We start from the raw sequence: 21960 nt of genomic DNA on the forward strand, positions 1-21960 counted from the left end.
TTGTCAGGTAAACTAATGTTTGTGAATCATCTGAGGTTCACAGAATACTGATATAATGGAATTAATAGGTTGATTTTATGTAGAATTGGTTCTGGAAGTGAATGACGTTAAAGTTTTCTTCCATCGATATACAGCTGGAATACTGTAGTAAAATACTGTATCTGAAACTGCGCTCTATACCTTCATTCACTGTTCCCTACATTAGTGCACTTAAAGGAGTGAACAAGAGTCTGCTCAAGAAAATGTGTAATGATGGAGATAAATACACATGTTTGACATTTTTTATTATTGACAAATAAAATATAATATTACAAGCATTGCTGAAAGCAGCTGATCAAGCGGTTCAAACACTAAATTATTATTCCTGTCATGTGATAAATGCTTACATCATCATTTAGCTTTGGCTGTTCTCATAATTAGTGCAAGCTGCGAGATGCTAACGGTCTAATCAGATTCAATGAACTATGCTAAGCTATGCTAAAAGTGATACCGCCAGACCCGGAGATCGGCTGAATGGATTCGAAAACGGTAAAACTCAACTGTTTAACTCTAGGGGAGTTGGAAAATTAGCCTATTTTCAAAAAAAGTGCCGTGTTCAAAGGTGACATAGGCTATGCAGTTTGTGCTGCACTCCTAGAGGAATAAAAAATACAGCATATTTTGCAAAACGACTCTTTGCGTGTCGCGTCTGACACAAACAACACAATTCCAGCTCTTACAGGTGATGATGAAGGCATGTCTCAACAGGTAAATATAGGCTACTTTCAATATAATATCCAACATATTAGAAATACTTCTTACTGTGTGTCAAGAGAGTGAGCAACTGATTATCTAACACTATAGAGTGAACGCGTACGTTCAGCTTATAATAAACAAATCCAATTACAGTATAGCTATGCATGCACCGGCCACAGTTTTGACATGACAGCATACCCAATTAAAAAAGTTCTATTAGATTCATATTCTTCTGCTCATGTGGTTTTTGTGTCATTATTTGACTGATTTGTGATGGTTCTTGTTCACAGAGGCATAAAGTTCACTGCAGTTTTCCTGAGATCCAGCTTTTGCTCCTCTGATGGAAGCATAAGTCACTTTATCATCACAGCGAACCTGAATGAACATCACAGTTATTGTTTCAACACACAATTATTACAGCATGATGTTTGAGCTCAATTCATGACACAAATTCAGAAGAAACCACAAACTATCATGTTGAGAGAAGCTGGACAACATCAAGGAAGTGTTTCTCACCTTCTTCTTTTGGTCTTGGTTTTTACTGTACGCAGTGACCTCAGAATAAGTCACATGATCATCTGTCTGCTCCTAAACACCAATGGAAATATGACAAACCAAGATATTAAAGGCCGTTCCATCACTACTACTTTAACAACATGATCTCATGAGAATACGTGTGTATTTTTACGTAAAGTGTGGTTCTATTACACATACATTTACTTGCATTTTCATACTCACAAATACGTACAATATTGACGTATTTATAGCATAAAAAAAATAAATAAAAAAATGTACGTATTGACAGCAATAAATTATTTACGTATATCCAAGTGTGAATGTGTATCCCATGTATTAATATTAAAATCGTGGCATTAATGTTTTGATTCTGTTGTATTAAATTGTCATATCAATACATGTTTTTAGTCGCATTTATTAAACGCAGTTTATTCATCTCCCTGCTGAAAAAAACAGCATATGTTGGTTAAGGCAGGTTTAGAAGCTGGTATGCAGGTTTGAGCTGGTTTATGCTGGTCAAGTGCTGGTCCATGACCAGATTTTATAGAGCTAATCAACATAAAAAATTATTTAATTATAGAATATATTTTTTCTGACAATTATTAATAACCACCATTTTTTAGAACTAGTGTTTACAGAATAATGTTAAAGTGTTCAAATATTGGTAATTCTAGCTTCGCGCTCATAGTCACGGTCACGGTCGGCCGGTCGCATACGGTCTAGCCGCAGAAGTTCAAATATTTCAACAAAGAAATCTTCTTTCAAAGAAGATCAAATCGGATCCGAAATTCCCGCATTTGCATATGATCAGAACTCCACGCATTCCCCATACTACTCTCCATTGAAAATGAATGGCATCCGGTCCAACGGCTGTTGTTTGTCGTGTGCAGTGGAAAGGTGGCTGAAGGCTGCGTCCTCCGGAGGTTGCATCTGAAGGTTGCATACGTCATTGATGCTGTATCATTTTAGAAAAGTAAATAGGACACTCCGAACGCGACCAGTTGTTGTCAGATTTCATTGGTGATTGCTAATATGAAATTTAATCGAAAGTTTGGCAAACAGCTTTGGAGAATTTGGTGTTTCCCCACTCAGAGAGATAGGAGCTGCACTTGAATGCATGAGAGGCGTTTCAAAGATGGCCGCTGAGTGAAATGACTTGACTTAAAGGGACTTTGGATACGCCTCATGCATCCTTCGAATTCCTGTGAAAGAAGGTCGCATTTGGAGTGTCCTACTTAGTGATGGGAAACTGAGGCTTTCTGAAGCATTTGAGGCTTTCATCAAATTGTGCCGAAAAACGGTTCATTACTCAAAGCTTTTAACACAGTGCGCATTAGCGACATCTGGTGGTCAGACTTGTTTTCTCCACCATATCTAACAAATCGGAGAGCAGATCTACGGTTTGAAAAAGCATGTGACCAAAGCTTCGGAAGTCCTTGACATACGGAATCACTCTTGTCTTGAATCAGTTCTATCTAATCTAAACTAATCTCATCTAAATTAATTTGTGACAATGAGACCACCACTCGTGTCATGTGTAACCTGGTCAAAGGATTCACATATTGATAATATAAAATATACAATGATGTGGCCATAACTGACGTGAGTAGTTTAAAAAATATTTTGAGTGAGCTGTTTAACCCTTATGTTCTGTTGGTATTATTTGTGTAATTACGCTTGTTTGTCTGTTTGTCTCTTTTATTTATAACATTTCGTAGTTTTAAGAAATGGTTATGGGTAGGTTTAGGGACAGGTGTAGGATTAGCAGCTCAAAATATCGTTTTGAATGCTATATTGTTACTAAAATTGTCATTTCCCTACACATCCATACATCCTACACTGTCCATTATGTTTTATTCATTTAATATTATGTATAAAATGTGTATGTTTAGGGATCTTACATTTATCTATAAAATGATAAAATCTACTGAGGGTTCAGGGGATTTCTTTTGTTCCACATTAATTTTACACATGTCTGGTACAAATATGTGGCTTTGTTTCATTAATACAGTGTATACTTTTTTCTTTATTTACCCCGAAAGAAGGGAAGTGAAATGTGACAACATGCCCCATAGGTGGGGCACATTGTAACATGTGATGGGGCACGTTGTAACATGACAATATGACAGCTAAAATTTTTATTGGACTGAATTAAAAATATATATACATGACAAACTAAAATATTTTGTGAATAAAAGACAATATAGGGAGGACTTCCGGGTGACGCCATGCTGACAGCAGCGTGAGGGAATCGCTCCGTCCAAAAGTTTAATAATTTCCTAATAAAACCAGTATAATACTCGGCGATTCTTAACAAATTCGACATGTCGACAACTAGAGGTAGAGGACAATCTAAACAGGACTCAGCTAAGGAAAAAGGCGAAAACTTGAGGCAGTTAACTCTGATGCAAGCACAAAGTGCGCAATCGGATGCTAGCATGCGGGACTCCGAGTCAAAAATTCTGGCAGAGCTCGAAAAGCTGAGGAAAGACAACCAAGATGGACACACTCAGACTCAGTTATCTTTAATACGGTTGGAAACGTCCTTCGGGGAACTGAAAGGAGAGCTCATTGATCTACAAAAGAGAACCGCGGAGGCGGAGGACCGTATCAGTGCTAATGAAGACACGGCCAGACGTCATGAGCGGGCCCTTCGTCACTTACTGCAACGAGAGATGGATTTGAATGCACGATGTGAAGATATGCAAAATCGTTTGGGCGAAACAATCTGAGAATTTATAATGTGGCTGAAGGGTGCGAGGGAAGAGATGTTAAGCGGTTCGTACATGATTTGCTTAATTCTGTTCTTCAGCTTCCCCCTGATCTTAACATCGTCATTGAAAGGGCACACAGGGCGCTCACTGCTAAGCCCAAAACCCCTGAAGCAGCCCCTCGTTCGCTGGTCGTTAGGTTTCTGGACTTTTCAGTAAAAGAAATCATACTGAGACAGGCCTGGGAGCAGAAAAAAGTTATGTACGAAGGAAAACAGATCTACTTCGATCATGACTTCTCTCCCGAGCTGCAGAAGAAAAGGGCGCTGGTGCGTGATACAGTAAAGCAGCTAAAGATGAAGAACATTAGGGCAAAGTGTGTTTTTATGGAGGATGGCGTGAAGACCTACCCGACATTGGCAGACGCTGTGCCGGCGCTTGAGAAGTTGGGGGTGCACGCCCGAGTGGATGAGAGGGAGCGACTGGAGATGGAGCTGTGCCAAGACGGGTGGAATACAGCGGGAAGGAGACCCATTGGAGGACAAGCGACACTCACCAACGCCGAAATTAAAGCCTTTTTCAACAAGGATAACTAATTTATATTTTCGCCGAGTACATCTATCTAATTAAACTAGTATAGTTAGGAGAAGAAAAGTGGGAATTTCCAATATGGACGAGACGCGAGAACTACTAAGTGGAGGACCACCTATCCACAGCCAAGTCGCTAACGAAGCGCTCTGGGAGCGACAGCGATACCGCACACGGCGTGTTTTATCTTTTTTTTTCTTTTCCCCACGGAGGACCAGTCACCAGCCTCTGTCCAAGATACATCGGGGACTGGGTCATTCAGGTTTGAGTCAAAAGATTCACGTTTTGACCCAGTCGGGTATGTGGAAGCCTACATTGTTCAATTTGTTATTTGTGTGTTCATTTGTAAATGTTTTTTTTGTCCTGAGACTTTTGATGGGCCATATTGTTATTTTTAGTAATGACTCCTCTTATAGTGATCCTTGCGAGATTCAAGAAAGGGTTATAGTAGTTGAATATACAACAGAATAACAGATGGATAGTTTAATTTGTGTTACGTATAATGTTAAAGGCCTAGGTAGTCCAATTAAAAGGAAAAAAGTGCTGAATCAACTGTGTTACGTGGCTGTGTAGTTTTTATTCTTAAAGACCCATAGGTGGCGTTGAAGCTCTGGATTGGTGGAAGCAAGATGACGTCACTGAGTTTCCGGCATAAAAAGCGTGGATGGCGTCAATGGAGTCTCTCTCGCTGGGCTGGTCTCGCTGGTGTCTCTCTCTGCGTTCTCCCCTCGATGCGGTCCCTTTGAACATCTATCGTCCGCTCTCATGGGGCGCTTAGTCTGTGTTTTTTGTAGTTTAGTTTGTTTTCTTGATTTTTCATTGTTTTGTTCGAGATGTTTTCTTTATATGGTTAATGTTTAATTTTAACAGTAACGGGTAGTGGATTTGCTTAAACAGGTCACTGTTTATTAATGTAGTAAGTATAGTGAAGGAAGCAGAGGCCCGGAAGACTCACTCCTCTTGCTTTATCGGAAGCTAGGTAAGAACTATCGGTGAGAATAGCCAGGCAGGCGTTCTTTGTTTCTTTGGCTGTTTTTCCCTACCTGTTTACTGTTAATTCTTTTGTTAAGATTTTGTCTAATATTTTATGTAATATTATTTCTGAATTGTTTATTCCTTGTTTCTATTATAATTAAATGAGGGCGATCGATTGTCCTGAAAACTAACTACCGGTGTCTGTGGCTCTTGCATGTGTGCGGCTCATGTCCTAATTGGAGTTATTATTTTAAACGAGCTTTTAACTTGGACATGGGCCGTAACAAACTGAAAAAGTTTAACTGTGCCATAGCAATGCTACAGGAAACGCATCTTTTTGATAAGGAGCATATGAAGCTGAGGAGAGAGTGGGTAGATCAGCAATATAGCTCCTCGGATCAAAGTGGGAGGAAAAGGGGAGTTGCTATCCTTTTTATCAAGTCAGTGTATTTATGCCATGAGAAAACTTTTACTGATAAGGAGGGGAGATTTCTGATGGTTATTGGATGTATAGGGGCATTAAAATGACTTTAGTGAATTTATATGCCCCAAATGAGGATTGTCCAATTTTCTTTAAAAATATTGCATCCTTGATAGCAGACAATGCTGAAGGGACTGTTCTTATAGGGGGAGATTTTAACTGTGTTTTGAGAGCATATGTAGATAGACTCCCTGCTGACTTTGGTCCAAGGACCAGGAAAACTTTAACTCTCTGTGCACTGATGGACGAGTTGGGTTTGATAGATCTTTGGCGTTGCTTGCATCCCAAGGAAAAAGATTTCACTTTTTTTTCAAATGTACATGGTAGTCACTCTAGATTAGATATGTTTTTGATGACAGGTGTAGATTCCTATAGAGTGACCCAATGTAATATTGAAGCAATTACCATCTCAGATCACGCTCCAGTCTCTTTGACGTTAAAGCTGAGTCCAAATAATAATTTTAAATACTGGAGAGCAAATGTATCTATTCTAAATAACGAAGCGATTCAACAACAAATTAGGAAAGGGTTATTAGAGTATATTCAATTTAATGACAATGAGACTGTAAGTCCATCAATGTTATGGGAGGGAGCCAAATGTGTCCTGAGAGGAAACATTATTGCAATTTCATCAAGATTAAAGTAGGATTGGAAAATAAAATTAGACTGTTAGAGAAAGATTACCAAACAGTACAAAATAATGACACTTTTAATAGGTTGAAAGAAAATAGGCAGAAATTAAATGATTTATTAACCTATAAAGCAGAGGGGCAGCTTCGATTTACAAATCAAAAGTATTATGAATTTGGTAATAGGGCAAGTAGATTGTTAGCATTTCAGTTGCGAAAAGCTCAATCAGGCAGTGTTGTCCATAGAATTAGGTGTCCAAATTCTGGGGAAATGTTATCGCAACCCAAGGATGTGGCAAAGGCGTTTGCCACCTACTACCAAGATTTGTATAAGGAAGAGAGCTGTCAAAATAAGGGGGGAAAAACAGATCATTTTTTTAACTCAATATGTCTTAATAAATTGACTGAGGAGGAAGCCGATCTATTGACGCCCAATTACAAGAGAGGAAATAAAAAACAGTATTTTAAAACTTAAAAATAATAAATCTCCGGGAGTGGACGGCCTCCCAGGTGAATATTATAAAATGTTTGAAGGAGAGCTTACGCCTCTTTTGGATAAAGTTTATAATTATGCACTTTCAGAGGGGGATCCTCCTCAGTCATGGTCTGAAGCGATTATTAGTGTCATTTATAAAGATGGTAAAGATCCTACTTTGTGCTCGTCTTATCGCCCCATCAGTCTCCTCTGCGTGGATTTAAAGATACTGACTGCCATAATTGCAAACAGAATGCAAAAATATATGAGAAAACTTGTGAAACCCGATCAGACTGGCTTTATCGCCAGCAGACAGGGGACCGACAATGTTCGAAGAGCTTTAAACCTCCAAATAGTGGCACAGAAAAGGAATACCCCATCAATGCTTCTCAGCTTGGATGCTGAGAAGGCTTTTGATCGGGTGGATTGGGGCTTCCTACAAAATGCATTGAGGCACATGGGCTTTAATGAGATGTTTATAAAGTGGGTCCAAACTTTCTATAAGAATCCAAAGTCACGAGTAAGGGTTAATGGGCACTGTTCAAAATTTTTCCCACTGGGACGCGGTACCAGGCAGGGTGAGGTTCTTTCACCCTCTCTATTTGCTTTGAGTATAGAACCGTTAGCTGAACTGATTAGATCCAATCCTCTCATACAGGGAATAAGAGATGAATCAAATGTTCAGCATAAATTGTCACTTTTCGCTGATGATATTTTATTATTTCTGGAGAACCCTATTACTTCTGTTCCAGCTTTGCTTCACAGTCTTAAGGAATACAGTATGGTATCAGGTTATAAAATTAATACAAACAAATCCGAAGCCTTGATGATTGTGGGGACTTGGCCATTGCAGCTGGATAATCTTGTTTCATTTAGACACTCCAAGCAGGGGTTTAGATATCTTGGAGTAATTCTTACCCCCAGGACTAAGCAGTTGTTTTCATCTAATTATGACAAATTGTTAAAGGAAATCAGATCTGATTTAAACAGATGGGATGTACTACCGCTTTCTCTTTTGGGTAGAATTGAATCTATAAGAATGAATATTCTTCCAAGACTATTATTTTTATTCCAAAATCTACCTGTTGTTGTACCACAATCTATTTTTAAATCTCTAGAAAAGCTATTGTCAAAATTTATCTGGCAGAACAAAAGACCAAGAGTGCGCCTAAAAATTTTAATGTCGGCTAAGGAAAATGGGGGCTTAAATCTACCAAACTTCAAGTTGTATTATTGGGCTGCCCAAATAAAAGCTGTGGTGGCATGGATCATCCGGGATCCGGAGTCACAGTGGGTATCTATGGAGGAATATTCGGTGCCGGGAATCTCTCTCTCTCAGCTCCCATTTCTCAACCTGCAGTCTCAGAAAAAAATAAAAATTTCGAATTTATGGGTCAAACATACTTTAAAGATTTGGAATAAGGTCCAAAAGTTGCTGAAGGGAAAGACTGCTTTATCTCGAGCTATGACCATTGATCGAAATATTGAGTTTCTCCCATCCTTATCAGACAGTAGCGGTTTTCGGGGATGGGCTGAGAGAGGTCTCCTCACAGTAAATCAATTGTTTGATGGAAAAGTATTTAAAGCCTTTGCCCAACTAAGAGCGAAATTTAAGTTGCCCTCAAGTGATCTATATAAGTATTTTCAAATAAGGAGCTATGTTACAAAACATAACGACTGGGACCTGATAAGAAGTGAGCCTACAAATATAGAGAAACATTTTATTAATTTGATTGAAAATGGTGGTGTAATGAAAAAACAAATGTCCTTGTTGTACAAAAAATTGTTGATTGACATGTCAGATAATACACAACATATAAAACAACAATGGGAAATGGAGATGAATGTTACCATGGATGACGATGTTTGGGTTAATATATGTTCTGGTTGTCATAAGGGTGTGGGCAGTCAGATTTGGAGGGAATTTGATTGGAAGACGAAAATCAGGTTTTTCAGGACTCCGTTGAAATCTTTCCTCACCAAGAGTAGTATGAGTGACAAATGTTGGAGGAAATGTGGATTGGTCGGTGACCAAACTCATATTTTTTGGGACTGCCCCATCATACATTGCTTTTGGAGGGACATTAAGGGCGTTGTGGAAAATTTACTAAAAGTGAACATATCTTTTGACTCCCAAACTTTTTTTATTGGACATTTTTCCAGACAACCTCTCACAAGATCAAGCATTTCTTCTCCGTCTCTTCCTAATGACGGCTAGGAAAATGATAACAATCTGTTGGTTAAAGCCTGAGCCACCTACCGTTACGCAATGGATACAAAAGTTAAGACAAATTTATTTAATGGATCGGTTGACAGCACAACTGCAACTAAAAGTTACAGCCTTTGAAAGAAGATGGGGTCCAGCTATTGACTTTCTGAAATAGGACACAATCTATGCCTTAATTTGTTTGTTTCTGATTGTAAATAATGTATGAAGCCCATTCTCAGGACATTGTTCATGTGTTTTTGTTTTTCTTTGTGTTTTGTGTGTATTCATAATAAAGTTCAAAAAAAAAAAAAAAGACAATACAGGTCCTTCTCAAAAAATTAGCATATTGTGATAAAGTTCATTATTTTCCATAATGTAATGATAAAAATTAAACTTTCATATATTTTAGATTCATTGCACACCAACTGAAATATTTCAGGTCTTTTATTGTTTTAATACTGATGATTTTGGCATACAGCTCATGAAAACCCAAAATTCCTATCTCAAAAAATTAGCATATTTCATCCGACCAATAAAAGAAAAGTGTTTTTAATACAAAAAAAGTCAACCTTCAAATAATTATGTTCAGTTATGCACTCAATACTTGGTCGGGAATCCTTTTGCAGAAATGACTGCTTCAATGCGGCGTGGCATGGAGGCAATCAGCCTGTGGCACTGCTGAGGTGTTATGGAGGCCCAGGATGCTTCGATAGCGGCCTTAAGCTCATCCAGAGTGTTGGGTCTTGCGTCTCTCAACTTTCTCTTCACAATATCCCACAGATTCTCTATGGGTTCAGGTCAGGAGAGTTGGCAGGCCAATTGAGCACAGTAATACCATGGTCAGTAAACCATTTACCAGTGGTTTTGGCACTGTGAGCAGGTGCCAGGTCGTGCTGAAAAACGAAATCTTCATCTCCATAAAGCTTTTCAGCAGATGGAAGCATGAAGTGCTCCAAAATCTCCTGATAGCTAGCTGAATTGACCCTGCCCTTGATAAAACACAGTGGACCAACACCAGCAGCTGACATGGCACCCCAGACCATCACTGACTGTGGGTACTTGACACTGGACTTCAGGCATTTTGGCATTTCCTTCTCCCCAGTCTTCCTCCAGACTCTGGCACCTTGATTTCCGAATGACATGCAAAATTTGCTTTCATCCGAAAAAAGTACTTTGGACCACTGAGCAACAGTCCAGTGCTGCTTCTCTGTAGCCCAGGTCAGGCGCTTCTGCCGCTGTTTCTGGTTCAAAAGTGGCTTGACCTGGGGAATGCGGCACCTGTAGCCCATTTCCTGCACACGCCTGTGCACGGTGGCTCTGGAATCGGTCCTTCTCCACAATCTTCCTCAGGGTCCGGTCACCTCTTCTCGTTGTGCAGCGTTTTTTGCCACACTTTTTCCTTCCCACAGACTTCCCACTGAGGTGCCTTGATACAGCACTCTGGGAACAGCCTATTCGTTCAGAAATTTCTTTCTGTGTCTTACCCTCTCGCTTGAGGGTGTCAATGATGGCCTTCTGGTCGGCAGTCTTACCCATGATTGCGGTTTTGAGTAATGAACCAGGCTAAAAGCCTCAGGAATCTTTTGCAGGTGTTTAGAGTTAATTAGTTGATTCAGATGATTAGGTTAATAGCTTGTTTAGAGAACCTTTTCATGATATGCTAATTTTTTGAGATAGGAATTTTGGGTTTTCATGAGCTGTATGCCAAAATCATCAGTATTAAAACAATAAAAGACCTGAAATATTTCAGTTGGTGTGCAATGAATCTAAAATATATGAAAGTTTAATTTTTATCATTACATTATGGAAAATAATGAACTTTATCACAATATGCTAATTTTTTGAGAAGGACCTGTATATATATTTTTTTCATATAAAATAATAGCATTTTTTAGACATTCAAATTTAAATAATTGTGTAGTTTGACAACAAACACTCTGTAAAACACAGCTATACAGCACTGGTAAAAACAATACAGGCAAACAGATGAAGAAACATATCCAGACATTCAGAAAAACACAGAGCTGAACAAAAGCAGAACACGAGACAAATAGATGAGACAATAAAATGCTGAACATTTCTTGAAATAATATTTTCTGGATGTTCAGGTTCTTCCTCTCAGTCTTTATTCACTTTTTTCCCCGATAGTTTATCAACAGAAATTCATTCAAGTTGATTATGCCAGTTGTATCGTAACTGTATAGAATATTATAGTTCTAACAGGGGGCACACTGTAACGCAGCGTTACAACAAACCCTATCTGTGCAACTGGAATTTAAACCTGGTTAGTGTCTTCTGATAGTGAGTGAAGCATTAAACAACTACCCAAACTGCTAAACAAGAGATTGGAGATTAAAATAATATCAGATTTGTCTAATTTTAAATAAAAACAAAAAATATAGATGAAAAAACAGCTTAAATAAGAAATTTACTTTTGCTATTGTTAAATAAATGTTCAGTGATATCAGTGAATTTTGGCGCAATTTTTTCTCTATATATTCTCGATATGGCAACTAGTAAATACACTAAGTTTCTTCATGCTAGCGTGTGTGGAAGTATTTAAACCATGCATGTTACAACTAATGCTGCGATAGTTTGTGCCCCGTGTTCCCTTATATCTTTATGACATGAAAGATTTGTAAATATTTAGCTTTTTTCTTGCTGTAAAAACTTGATAATTCTAAGCTTAAATGCTGCCAATATGTCCATATTTAACGTTTCAGCATCTATCCAAACATATAAAAATTTAGTTCCCTTTCGAAAGGGAACTCGCACTGCATCCTAGAGCGCTAATGGGGAACGCCCTCGCGTGACAGGTGTCTGAAGTGAAAATGGCATCGCACCAATCATATTGGCTGGCGACAGCCTATGACGTCATACTAGCACGCCCCGACAGTATAAAAAGGGCGCCTATGAAACAGGACATCCTTTTTTCATCTTCAGTGACTGTTTTGTCTGTTGTGATCATTGTGAGGTAGGAACCTTTTTGCATCATATCTGAGAAATGTTTCAAGCATTGTGCCGATCCGTGTCCGAGATATCTGACGCCTGATGACACAAGACTTGTGCGTTCACTGTCTGGGCGAAGAGCACACTCATTCAGTTCTCGAGGGAACTGTTTGCGTTCATTGCGAGCATCTGCCGATGCGGACGCTCCGCTCTCGCCTATATATCTTCTCGAGGGAAGTGGGACAGGCATCTGCACCTGGCGACTCGGGTCCTTCTCACGCTGAGGCCGAGAGGAGACTCAAGTCGTGGGGCTCACAGGTGGAGCTCATGGAGCGCCAGGGGCTTTCCCCTGATGCGGTGGCTGAATTGCGCTGCACCACAGACCTCGCTCTCCGTGCCACCAAACAAACTGCTGCCGCGATCGGTCGATCGATAGCGGCGATGGTGGCAACGGAGAGACACCTGTGGGTGAACCTGGCTGACATCGGGGAGAAAGAGAATGCGCCGGACTTGCCCCTTGAGCTTTTCAGGACCTCCTTCGAGGTGGTGGTTGGAAAGTTTAGGGAGGCGAGGGCACGTTCAGCAGCTTTTAAATCCTGTATTCCATGCCGTGGGTTTCCATCTCCCTCTCCTCCTTTTTCTCCTGTCCCCCTGTACCCTTCCCTCCTTCCTTGCAAACGCTCTGACATCAGGCCTGAAGCCTGGGCCCGATAATGAATTGGTTTACAATTTGTAACTCTTTCTGAGGGCTTGGCTTAGTGCTTGGTTTGAGCACAGACATTTTTTAGATCACTGGGGTATGGCAGGCCCAGTTTACATTTGGCCTCTACTCTGGTTGGTTTTTGGGTGAGTGTAGCTGGTCACTGCCCCCCCATGGGAGTTTCTTTTGGGTTACTGTGACCTAGGATCACTGCCTAGGCTGGCAGGCCTTTTTATTTTTATTATTGTGAAACTTAGGGGCCCCGGAGCTTGATGGAAGGTGTAGTGATGTTAGGTGTAGTGATGTTAGGTGTAGTGATGGGGTTTTATTTGAACCTCCGCTCCTTTGAGCTCTGGTCACTCATGACTGTGTGGTATTGGCTGTTACGTCAGTCCAGCTGGGTTGTAGCGTCGGCCTTCTCTCAGGCCGCCTTGACATACCTGAGTGTGTTGGCCCTCTTTACTATGTGGGGGCCGCCACTCGTTGAGCTTCGGGCTATTTGTTCCCTCGTGCTGGCCTTCTGGCTACCTTGGGGTTTGCTTTTTGCTTTCAGCCTCCTCTGGTTAGAGTCACTAGGCTAAAGCCGCTGCCCTGCTGAGTGCTAGTTGGCAGGTGCCCGAGTTCTGGTTTCTATACTCGGGTTTTAGCCTTCAGTGAGCTTCAGTGATGTCATGAGCAGAGGTCGGCCCGCCATTGGGGCCGCCTCTGGCCCAACCAAGGCAGACCTTCTCTTATTCTGGCTAGTTCAGCAGTGTTGTCTGCCGTAAAAGTGGTTGGCCTCTCCTGCTAGTCGATCATTTCTGCCTCCCTGCTCATCAGGGTTGCTTCTGGTCGGGGGCCCCTTTATCTTTGTTTCTTTGTTTAAAACTAAGGTGTTTTGCATTGGCTCAGCGACAAAGCAGTGAGCTTTTGCTATTAGCTTTCCTGTTGGTTCATATGTGTTGCAGGCTTCCTCTCACTTTGAGGGTGCACCTTTGCTGAAGCCTCCGCTCCCTGAGCTTGGTATCCTTTTTGCTAAAAAACAAACTATGGTCCTTTGTTTTTCTATGCTATGCAGACGAGTACCCCAAGCCTGCATTTCTTTCTTACATTTAAGTATTGGCTCTGAGGAGCCTGCCTGGGTGTGGTTTTAAGAATGTAGGTTTCTCTTTTTGTTACCTCCATTTTTGAGCTGTTCATTTTCCCTTGATTCTTAGGGGAATCCTCACCTACTTCGGGTGCTCTTGCAGCTTGCTATGTCCTAGGCTTGGTTTTTACTCGTTCCGGTTGAGCTGGTTCTCCCCTTATACCTGGGGTCATTGGAATTAGCTCCTGAAGACTGATTGGAGAGTTTAAAGCCTTCGCAGGCCGCCCTGTATGGTCGGTTGATTAGGCTGTTGTTACTCTCTGGCCATCTATGTAAGAAGACATCTTGACTCCCATTTACCCCAGTCTCTGTTTATCCTCCCACAACTGGCCTAGTTAGAGTACCCGGCCTCCAGAGTGCCTTCCTTCACTCTGTAGATCCTAGGTTGAGTAGTCTGCTCCCCTCCTTTAGGGTTTCTGGCTATTTGCTGAGCTCTTCTCCTAGGGATGCCCATCTCTGGCCTGGTGAGTTGATGCTGCCATTTTTGCAGTTCTTTGCACAAGGTTTCTTCCTTAGTAGAAGATTCTAGAAATCCTGTTTATTCAGACAGGTTGTAGACCTGACTAGTCTTACTTGGGCCGGTTCGGCCTCCATGGGGGCATTATAGGTGGACCCTTGTCCTCCTGGTAGTGACCGGCTGGAGTTCTGATGGCACTCTGGCCATTCTCCCTTAAAGGGACTCCTTCTTTGGAAGAGTTAGTCCCAAGCCTGAGCAGGCTTTGGTAGGCCTTTACCCTTGAGGCCTCCTTAAGGCTCTTAGCTCAGGCAATGGCCGAAGGGAGTTATGTCACTAACAGCCTGTGACCAAGGGGTCGGATGCTTGAGTTTCTCAGCCATGTTTGGCATGCACTCCCCTCAGCATGGCGGTGTGGGTATTTCGTTCCCCATTAGAGTTCTAGGATGCAGTGCGAGTTCCCTTTCGAAAGGGAACGTCTCAGGTTACACATGTAATCATGGTTTCCTGAGAACAGGGAATGAGACATTGCATCTCCCTGCTAGTATGACGTCATAGGCTGTCACCAGCCAATATGATTGGTGTGATGCCATTTTCACTTCAGACACCTGTCACGCGAGGGCGTTCCCCATTAGCATTCTAGGACGCAATTTCTCGTTCCCTGTTCTCAGGGAACCATGGTTACATGCGTAACCTGAGATGTTTTGTGTCTTTGAAAGTTACGTATTAATATGTACATATTAATAATGAGACCAGGTTGATTTTACACAGGTGCTGCAAATGTTTCATGTAAAATATGTGTAAAACGAGCATCATGTGACAACTTCATCTACAAGTTTTGATTAAATCTATTATTCAGACATGACTGTAGTAGACTGAGTTCAATTCTGGCAGTTCCAGTTGTGTCCTCTAGGGGGTGTGTGTGCTTATGTTGAGTGTGAATTTACCTGTTGAGGAAGAGTGTTCTGTCCTGTTGGATAGACAGGTCGTGTTTGTTGATCCTGTAAAAAGAGCAGTTATTAGTAAAATCCTCCTCCTGCATTCTCCTCTCTTGTGTGGTTTATTGATGCCAAGTTTCCACAATGACGTTATGATGACAGATCCTTGTGACATGAATGGATGTTACAGGAAAATCACCACAGTGTCAAATATACACAAATATACACAGATGATTGAAGATGAATCATATTGTTCACTGGCAGTAGATGAATGTAAATGTTGATTGTGTCGTTGGTTCATCATATTTATTCTTATCTGTGAGTTTTAGAGCAGAAACAGTTCAAATACACTAACCTATCATTATATAATCTGACTAATACGAGTGTCATATTTCAGGATCAGAGCTTATAAACACTAATAACTCATGGATCGACCTACAATACTCACCTCAGAGTCATCAGTTCCTCTTCTGTTATCTGAAACATAACGTCAAGAGAATATTGATGATCAAACACATAATACAGTCTCCAATGAAACTGATTTTAGAAGAATTCTAGTGCTGTAGAATAGAAACATTAAACTCTGTCTGAGAGGAATTCTGTCTAAATTACACGCTTATTTTATCAGATGTTTTGGACTTTTTGTCTGTTATATATGAGAAACTGTAAAAACTCACCGTCTCTTTTTCTGCGAATCATCCAGAGAATAAGAGCAGGAAGGAGAACAGCGAATGAAGCGACAACAATCACAATCACTGAGAGAGAGACGATATTACAGTCATATTAATACTGATGTCCACTGAGCTCATTTTCACTACAATGAGTTCATTTAGATCCTGATTCTAGAAAAACTCCAGAGTGTGAAAACAAGCACTGAAATGAGGATGATCTTCATACACACCTAGAGAGGTTGGAGTCAGTGTTGATGCTGTAGTTGATGGTACAACTATTAAAACAAGATCATATTTGAATGCATGAACACAACATCAAGACAAAAACTCGAGTGTGAAAACAAGCACTGAAATAAGGATGATGTTCATACACACCTGGAGAGGCTGGAATCTGTGTTGTTGATGTAGTTGCTGTAAAAACAAAATCATATTTGAATGCATGAACACAACATCAAGACAAAAACTCAAGTATGAAAACATGAGGATGATGTTCATACACACCTGGATCCAGAGAGTTTGATGTGACATCTGGAATCAGTGCTGTTATTGTAGTTGATGCTAAAATGATTAAAAACAAAATGGAAATGTATGAACACAACATCGAGACATTTCTTTTACAATCTGAGACTGATTTATTTCAGCTGCTGTAGTCCAGAGTCCAAAAGAAACAACAACTCAATTCTATCAATCACATATATACGATATATACGATACTCTAATATATGTAATCTTTACATTAACTTTTTATTGAGCTAGAAATATGTGTAAATTGTGCATTTTATATAGATTTGAGTTGTTCTACTTATGTATTTTCAAACAACGTATTTTTTGCCTTCAAAATATTAAATATTCAGAAAAGTCGAACGCTGCATTTTGGCCAATTACAAAGCAGCAATAATTCTCAGCATGTGAGACATTTATCTCTGGGAGTCATATTAATACTGATGTCCACTGAGCTCATTTTTACTACAACGAGTTCATTTAAAAACTCCAGAGTGTGAAAACAAGCACTGAAATGAGGATGATCTTCATACACACCTAGAGAGGTTGGAGTCGGTGTTGATGCTGTAGTTGATGGTACAACTATTAAAAACAAAATCATATTTGAATGCATGAACACAACATCAAGAAAATTCTTTAACAAACTGAGACTGATTTATTTCATCTGCTGAAAAAAACTCAATTCCATAAATCACATATATACGATACTCTAGTATATGTACTCTTTACATTAGCTTTTTATTGAGCTAGAAATATGACAAAATTATCTGTATTTGAATTGTGTAAATTTGAATAAGTGTCTTTTAACAGCATTGAATATTAAAGGGCCATTTTATATAGATTTGAATTAGAATTTTTTAAACTTGAATCATGGACATTTGAAATAGAAATTTTAAGGCATAATTTTCTACTTTTGTATTTTCAAACGGCATACTTTTTGCCTGCAAATATTAATTTCTAAAAATACAGATTCAGGTTTTCAACATGGATAACAAATTCAAAACACCAAATTCAATTTTCTAAAATTCAAAACACAGAAATTCAGATCGCACTGAAAGTAGGTCAGAGGTCCAACTTCCAGGTTCCACAGGGAAGAGTATAGGATCTCGGAAAAGTCGAACACTGCATTTTGGCCAATTACAGAGCAGCAATAATTCTCAGCATGTGAGACTTTCATCTCTGGGGGTCATATCAATACTGATGTCCACTGAGCTCATTTTCACTACAATGAGTTCATTTAGATCCTGATTCTAGAAAAACTCCAGAGTGTGAAAACAAGCACTGAAATGAGGATGATCTTCATACACACCTAGAGAGGTTGGAGTCAGTGTTGATGCTGTAGTTGATGGTACAACTATTAAAACAAAATCATATTTGAATGCATGAACACAACATCAAGACATTTCTTTCACAAACTGAGACTGATTTATTTCAGCTGCTGTAGTCCAGAGCTAAAAAAAAAAAAAAAAAACTCAATTCTATCAATCACATATATACGATACTCTAGTACATGTACTCTTTACATTAGCTTTTTATTGAGTTAGAAATATGACAAAATGATCTCAATTTGAATTGTGTAAATTTGAATAAAGGTCTTTTAACAGCATTGAATATTAAAGGGCCATATAGATTTATATACATTTGAATTGGAATTTTTTAAACTTGAATCCTGGACATTTGAAATAGAAATTTTAAGGCATAATTTTCTACTTTTGTATTTTCAAATGGCGTATTTTTTGCCTGCAAATATTAATTTCTTAAAAATACAGATTCAGGTTTTCAACATGAATAACAAATTCAAAACACCAAATTCAATTTTCTAAAATTAGCATGCGTAACAGTCAAACGTAACTATATAATTATCAAATTTCTGCTGCATTCTGTTATCAAAGTTGGATGTTAGGCTATTTCACTCGCTGGCATTTTCAGCTCAAGAATGTCACAAATAGTCATTCAGATATGCTGAACATACAGACCCTATTTAAGCACCTTATTGCGACCTATATTTATGTTTTAAAGTCATGTGCCCTCTAGCTGGCGTAAAAATAATGACAGTGTCGTGTTACAAACCCATGATCGCGTGATCACATGATTGCATATTGTTGCAATGCTCTGCCAATTGAGCTACGCAAAACCAGAAATAAGATGCAGATAAAAGGGAACAATGCATTAAAATGAAAGTGTCCTGTTGTCGATAAGGTTGCAAATTTAGTAAACGCTCCTATGGGTCGTATTTTCATTTTTGAGTAATGACCTATATAGGCGTATTGGTTGGAGAACATGTTGGTAACAGCAGGCACGATTACACGATTTATTTCCGCTCAATGTCATGCAAATTGTAGGCTTATTAAATTAAATCTGAAGGGATGTGTCCGTGACCTATTAAAAATATCATGGCAGCCTGTTCATGGTCACATCGCACCTGCTGTGCTGTAAAAGGAATAGGTCTAAATGAACCATAGGCTATGTTACTTCAATCAATTAACATATTAACAAAAGAAAAAACTGCGTAGTATAGGCTGTGCTGAATTCTGGTTAATTTTTGCGCTCCACAAACCTGTTCACGGAAATGATCGAAAGCACATCCTTGTTTTCTTTATTTTACAAAAGCACTGTGTTTTGTTTTAATTTTAAGTGTTAAAATAAAATTAAATGACAGAGTATTATAGCCTACTGCTGTTGAAGGAAAAAATCCAAGTGATCGCGCCGGCGCCTCACGCCTGTACTGTACACACAACAGGCTATCAGTTGGATTGTTAAATTGATATTGCAGTCTGTTCATCAAAATAAAATGCAGTCGACCGAATATAGCCTATAATAATGACACTGCTCGAGTTCAGCGTGACCACCGCCTCACTGTGCTGTTATGCCAAGCACATTTTTGCTCATGTGAAGAATGCAACTTTACGAGGACACTGAACAAGAGTGAAGTACAAACACTTGTTTACTAAGTAAAAGTTTAGCAACCAAATGTTAGCCTACATCTCGAATAATATGGAAACATTTGGATTAGTGCTGAATGAGAGAAAGCCCAACACATTTGTTACACTTTTAAAAAGAAAATGGTTTTGGCTTTGCATTTAGGCTATATGTTGTTTATAATGAATGCTGCTATAGTTAGTTCATACAACTGCAGCTGCTGTCCTCTCAGAGATTAGGGTATTTAATGTCTTCTGATTCTCTGTACAAATGAAAAGATGGATTAATTAAAGCCAGTGTGAACCAGTGAAGTGAGAGACTGATGATGTGTGACAGTGATCATGTGATCATGAACCTTGTGTAGGAGCTGCTGCTGTAGTTTGGCTTGATTTCTTCTCAGAGTTTGAGCTGCTGACTGGAATCAGAAGATGAATGTTCAGATGTTCATCTGTAGGACATTAACATCATATTTTACAGTAGTAATAGTTGTTTCTCACCTGAATACTTGACAGTGTATCTGACTGAGGTCTGGAGTTGATTTCTGAGAGTAAGCTGACATCTCCACTCTCTGTTGTCATCTTCATTCAGGAGTGTTGTAGTCAGAGTGATGATACAGTGATCTGATGATATCTGATATCTGGAGTCTGTCTTCAGATCAACACCAGCCTGATTCACCCACAACAGATGAAGTCCCTCAGAACGGACCCAATAATCACAGGAGAATCCATCATATGAATACAACTGACAGGAGAGAGTCACAGAGCGACCTGGACTGATCTCAGTCTGTGAGGATGATGATGATGATGATGATGGAGACACTGAAACTGAACACAAGACACAAATCACAGACTCTTCAATCATCATGTGAGTTTAAAGGGAGAATCTGCTCTTTTTAAACTGATCACATAATCATAAACTTACCATGAAGAACATGCAGATAAACATAAGCATCAGTTCCTTGTTTTTGTCCATTCACATATTGTTGGCAGCTGTAAAATCCATAATCTTTTTTTTTTTTGACTTTGTTGATGTTCAGAGAGCAGTCAGACCCCAGACTCAGTCTCTCATGTCTCTCTGTGTCTTTCTTCTTTATCCCTCCATTAATCAGTTCAACTGCTGAATGTGTGGATCTGTTACTGTAGGTCCATGTAGTTGATTTACAGTCAGGAAGAGCATTATTACAGGACAGACGGACATTTTCACCAGAACTGTTGAACACATGAGTCTCATCCACTCCACTGATTCCTGAAACACAGTATATTTGACTGATCATTATGATATATTAGGGGCAGTTGTGGTCAGATTTATAACAGCTTACTCCAGCACAAACCCTCTTTTGGTGTTAAAAATCTACTGTCAGGATTTACTAAAGTCACACAGTGAGAAATTAGCACTGAAAAGGTGTGGACACAGTTATCTTTGCAGCTGAGCTTATTGAATAATGCATTTGTAGGAGTTTCCCTTTCAGATGCCCTGTTTAATAAATCTGTCCTCTAATGGTTAGAGAGTCTTGTAACCTGAAGGTCATGGGTTCGAGTCTCAGTACAGCAGTAATGTAGGTGTGGGAGTGAATGAACAGTGCTCTCTTCAGCTCTCTTACACTGTAGGAGCTAAATCTGATAATTTAAGTTACTGAGTTGTTTGATCCCGCAGTAATTAGGTTGACTAATTTTCTTGCTTTGATGTTACGTTGTTTACTTCCTCCAGAAGAAATGAGAAGACCATTCTTCCATTGCATCACCATACACAGTTTATTGACTCCACAAAACACCACCGTGTATAATGTCTCATTTAGTATCCAATACATAGGCCTACTTTAAAAGGAAGTCTCACATGTGTTCATCACTTTCGGGCTGTTGCGGTCAAAACCTTTTTGCCCTTCCGGGTCATAACCCACCTACAGCATTAGGAAGGCTGTCTATATACACAAGCTGTGTCCCAATTCAGGAGCTGCACACTTCATAGTGCATGACAGGAGTGGACCTTTGAAGTGAAGGAAGGTCTAACTGAGGTACAGGGTTCACCAGGTCTGCACAACAAAACCATCCCAAAAGTAGGATCATCACAGAACAAGTAAAAGTATCCCAATTCCAAACAATGAGCCGAGCGTCGTTACATGGCTAGCGGCTGTGTGACAGACAGCTGACAGCATACAGGAAAGGGATGCAGAGAATTTTTATGACTTTCTATTTGGTTTTCACATGCTTCACTGCTGGCGACCATATGAACAGGTAAAACATGTATGTGTAGTGATGTTTGTGACGTGTCTGAAACATCACCATCATTAAATACATGGCCAATGAGGTACAGCTCTGCTTTTGTATATAAATCTGTTGTTCATGCCCCCTGGAGTTCGTCTTGGTCGAAAGCTCGCCCCTTTTCT

At 39.6% G+C, this 21960-nt stretch overlaps 1 protein-coding gene across 1 annotated transcript; it reads right to left on the bottom strand.

Moving 5' to 3' along the window:
- Positions 1 to 267: 267 nt before the first annotated feature.
- Positions 268 to 20850, bottom strand: LOC125276608 (hepatitis A virus cellular receptor 1-like). The gene is made up of 13 exons (XM_048204277.1): positions 20499 to 20850; positions 20075 to 20401; positions 19933 to 19992; positions 17968 to 18012; positions 17196 to 17240; positions 16659 to 16715; positions 16533 to 16568; positions 16388 to 16432; positions 16164 to 16241; positions 15935 to 15963; positions 15496 to 15549; positions 1252 to 1323; positions 268 to 1110 (listed from the first exon to the last, which is right to left on the bottom strand). The coding sequence occupies exons 1-13, from the start codon at positions 20848 to 20850 to the stop codon at positions 991 to 993; spliced, it is 1320 nt and encodes a 439-aa protein (XP_048060234.1). The 3' UTR covers positions 268 to 990.
- Positions 20851 to 21960: the final 1110 nt, after the last annotated feature.

Source organism: Megalobrama amblycephala, linkage group LG1 (genome assembly GCF_018812025.1).
Source record: "Megalobrama amblycephala isolate DHTTF-2021 linkage group LG1, ASM1881202v1, whole genome shotgun sequence".
NCBI classification, from domain to species: domain Eukaryota; kingdom Metazoa; phylum Chordata; class Actinopteri; order Cypriniformes; family Xenocyprididae; genus Megalobrama; species Megalobrama amblycephala.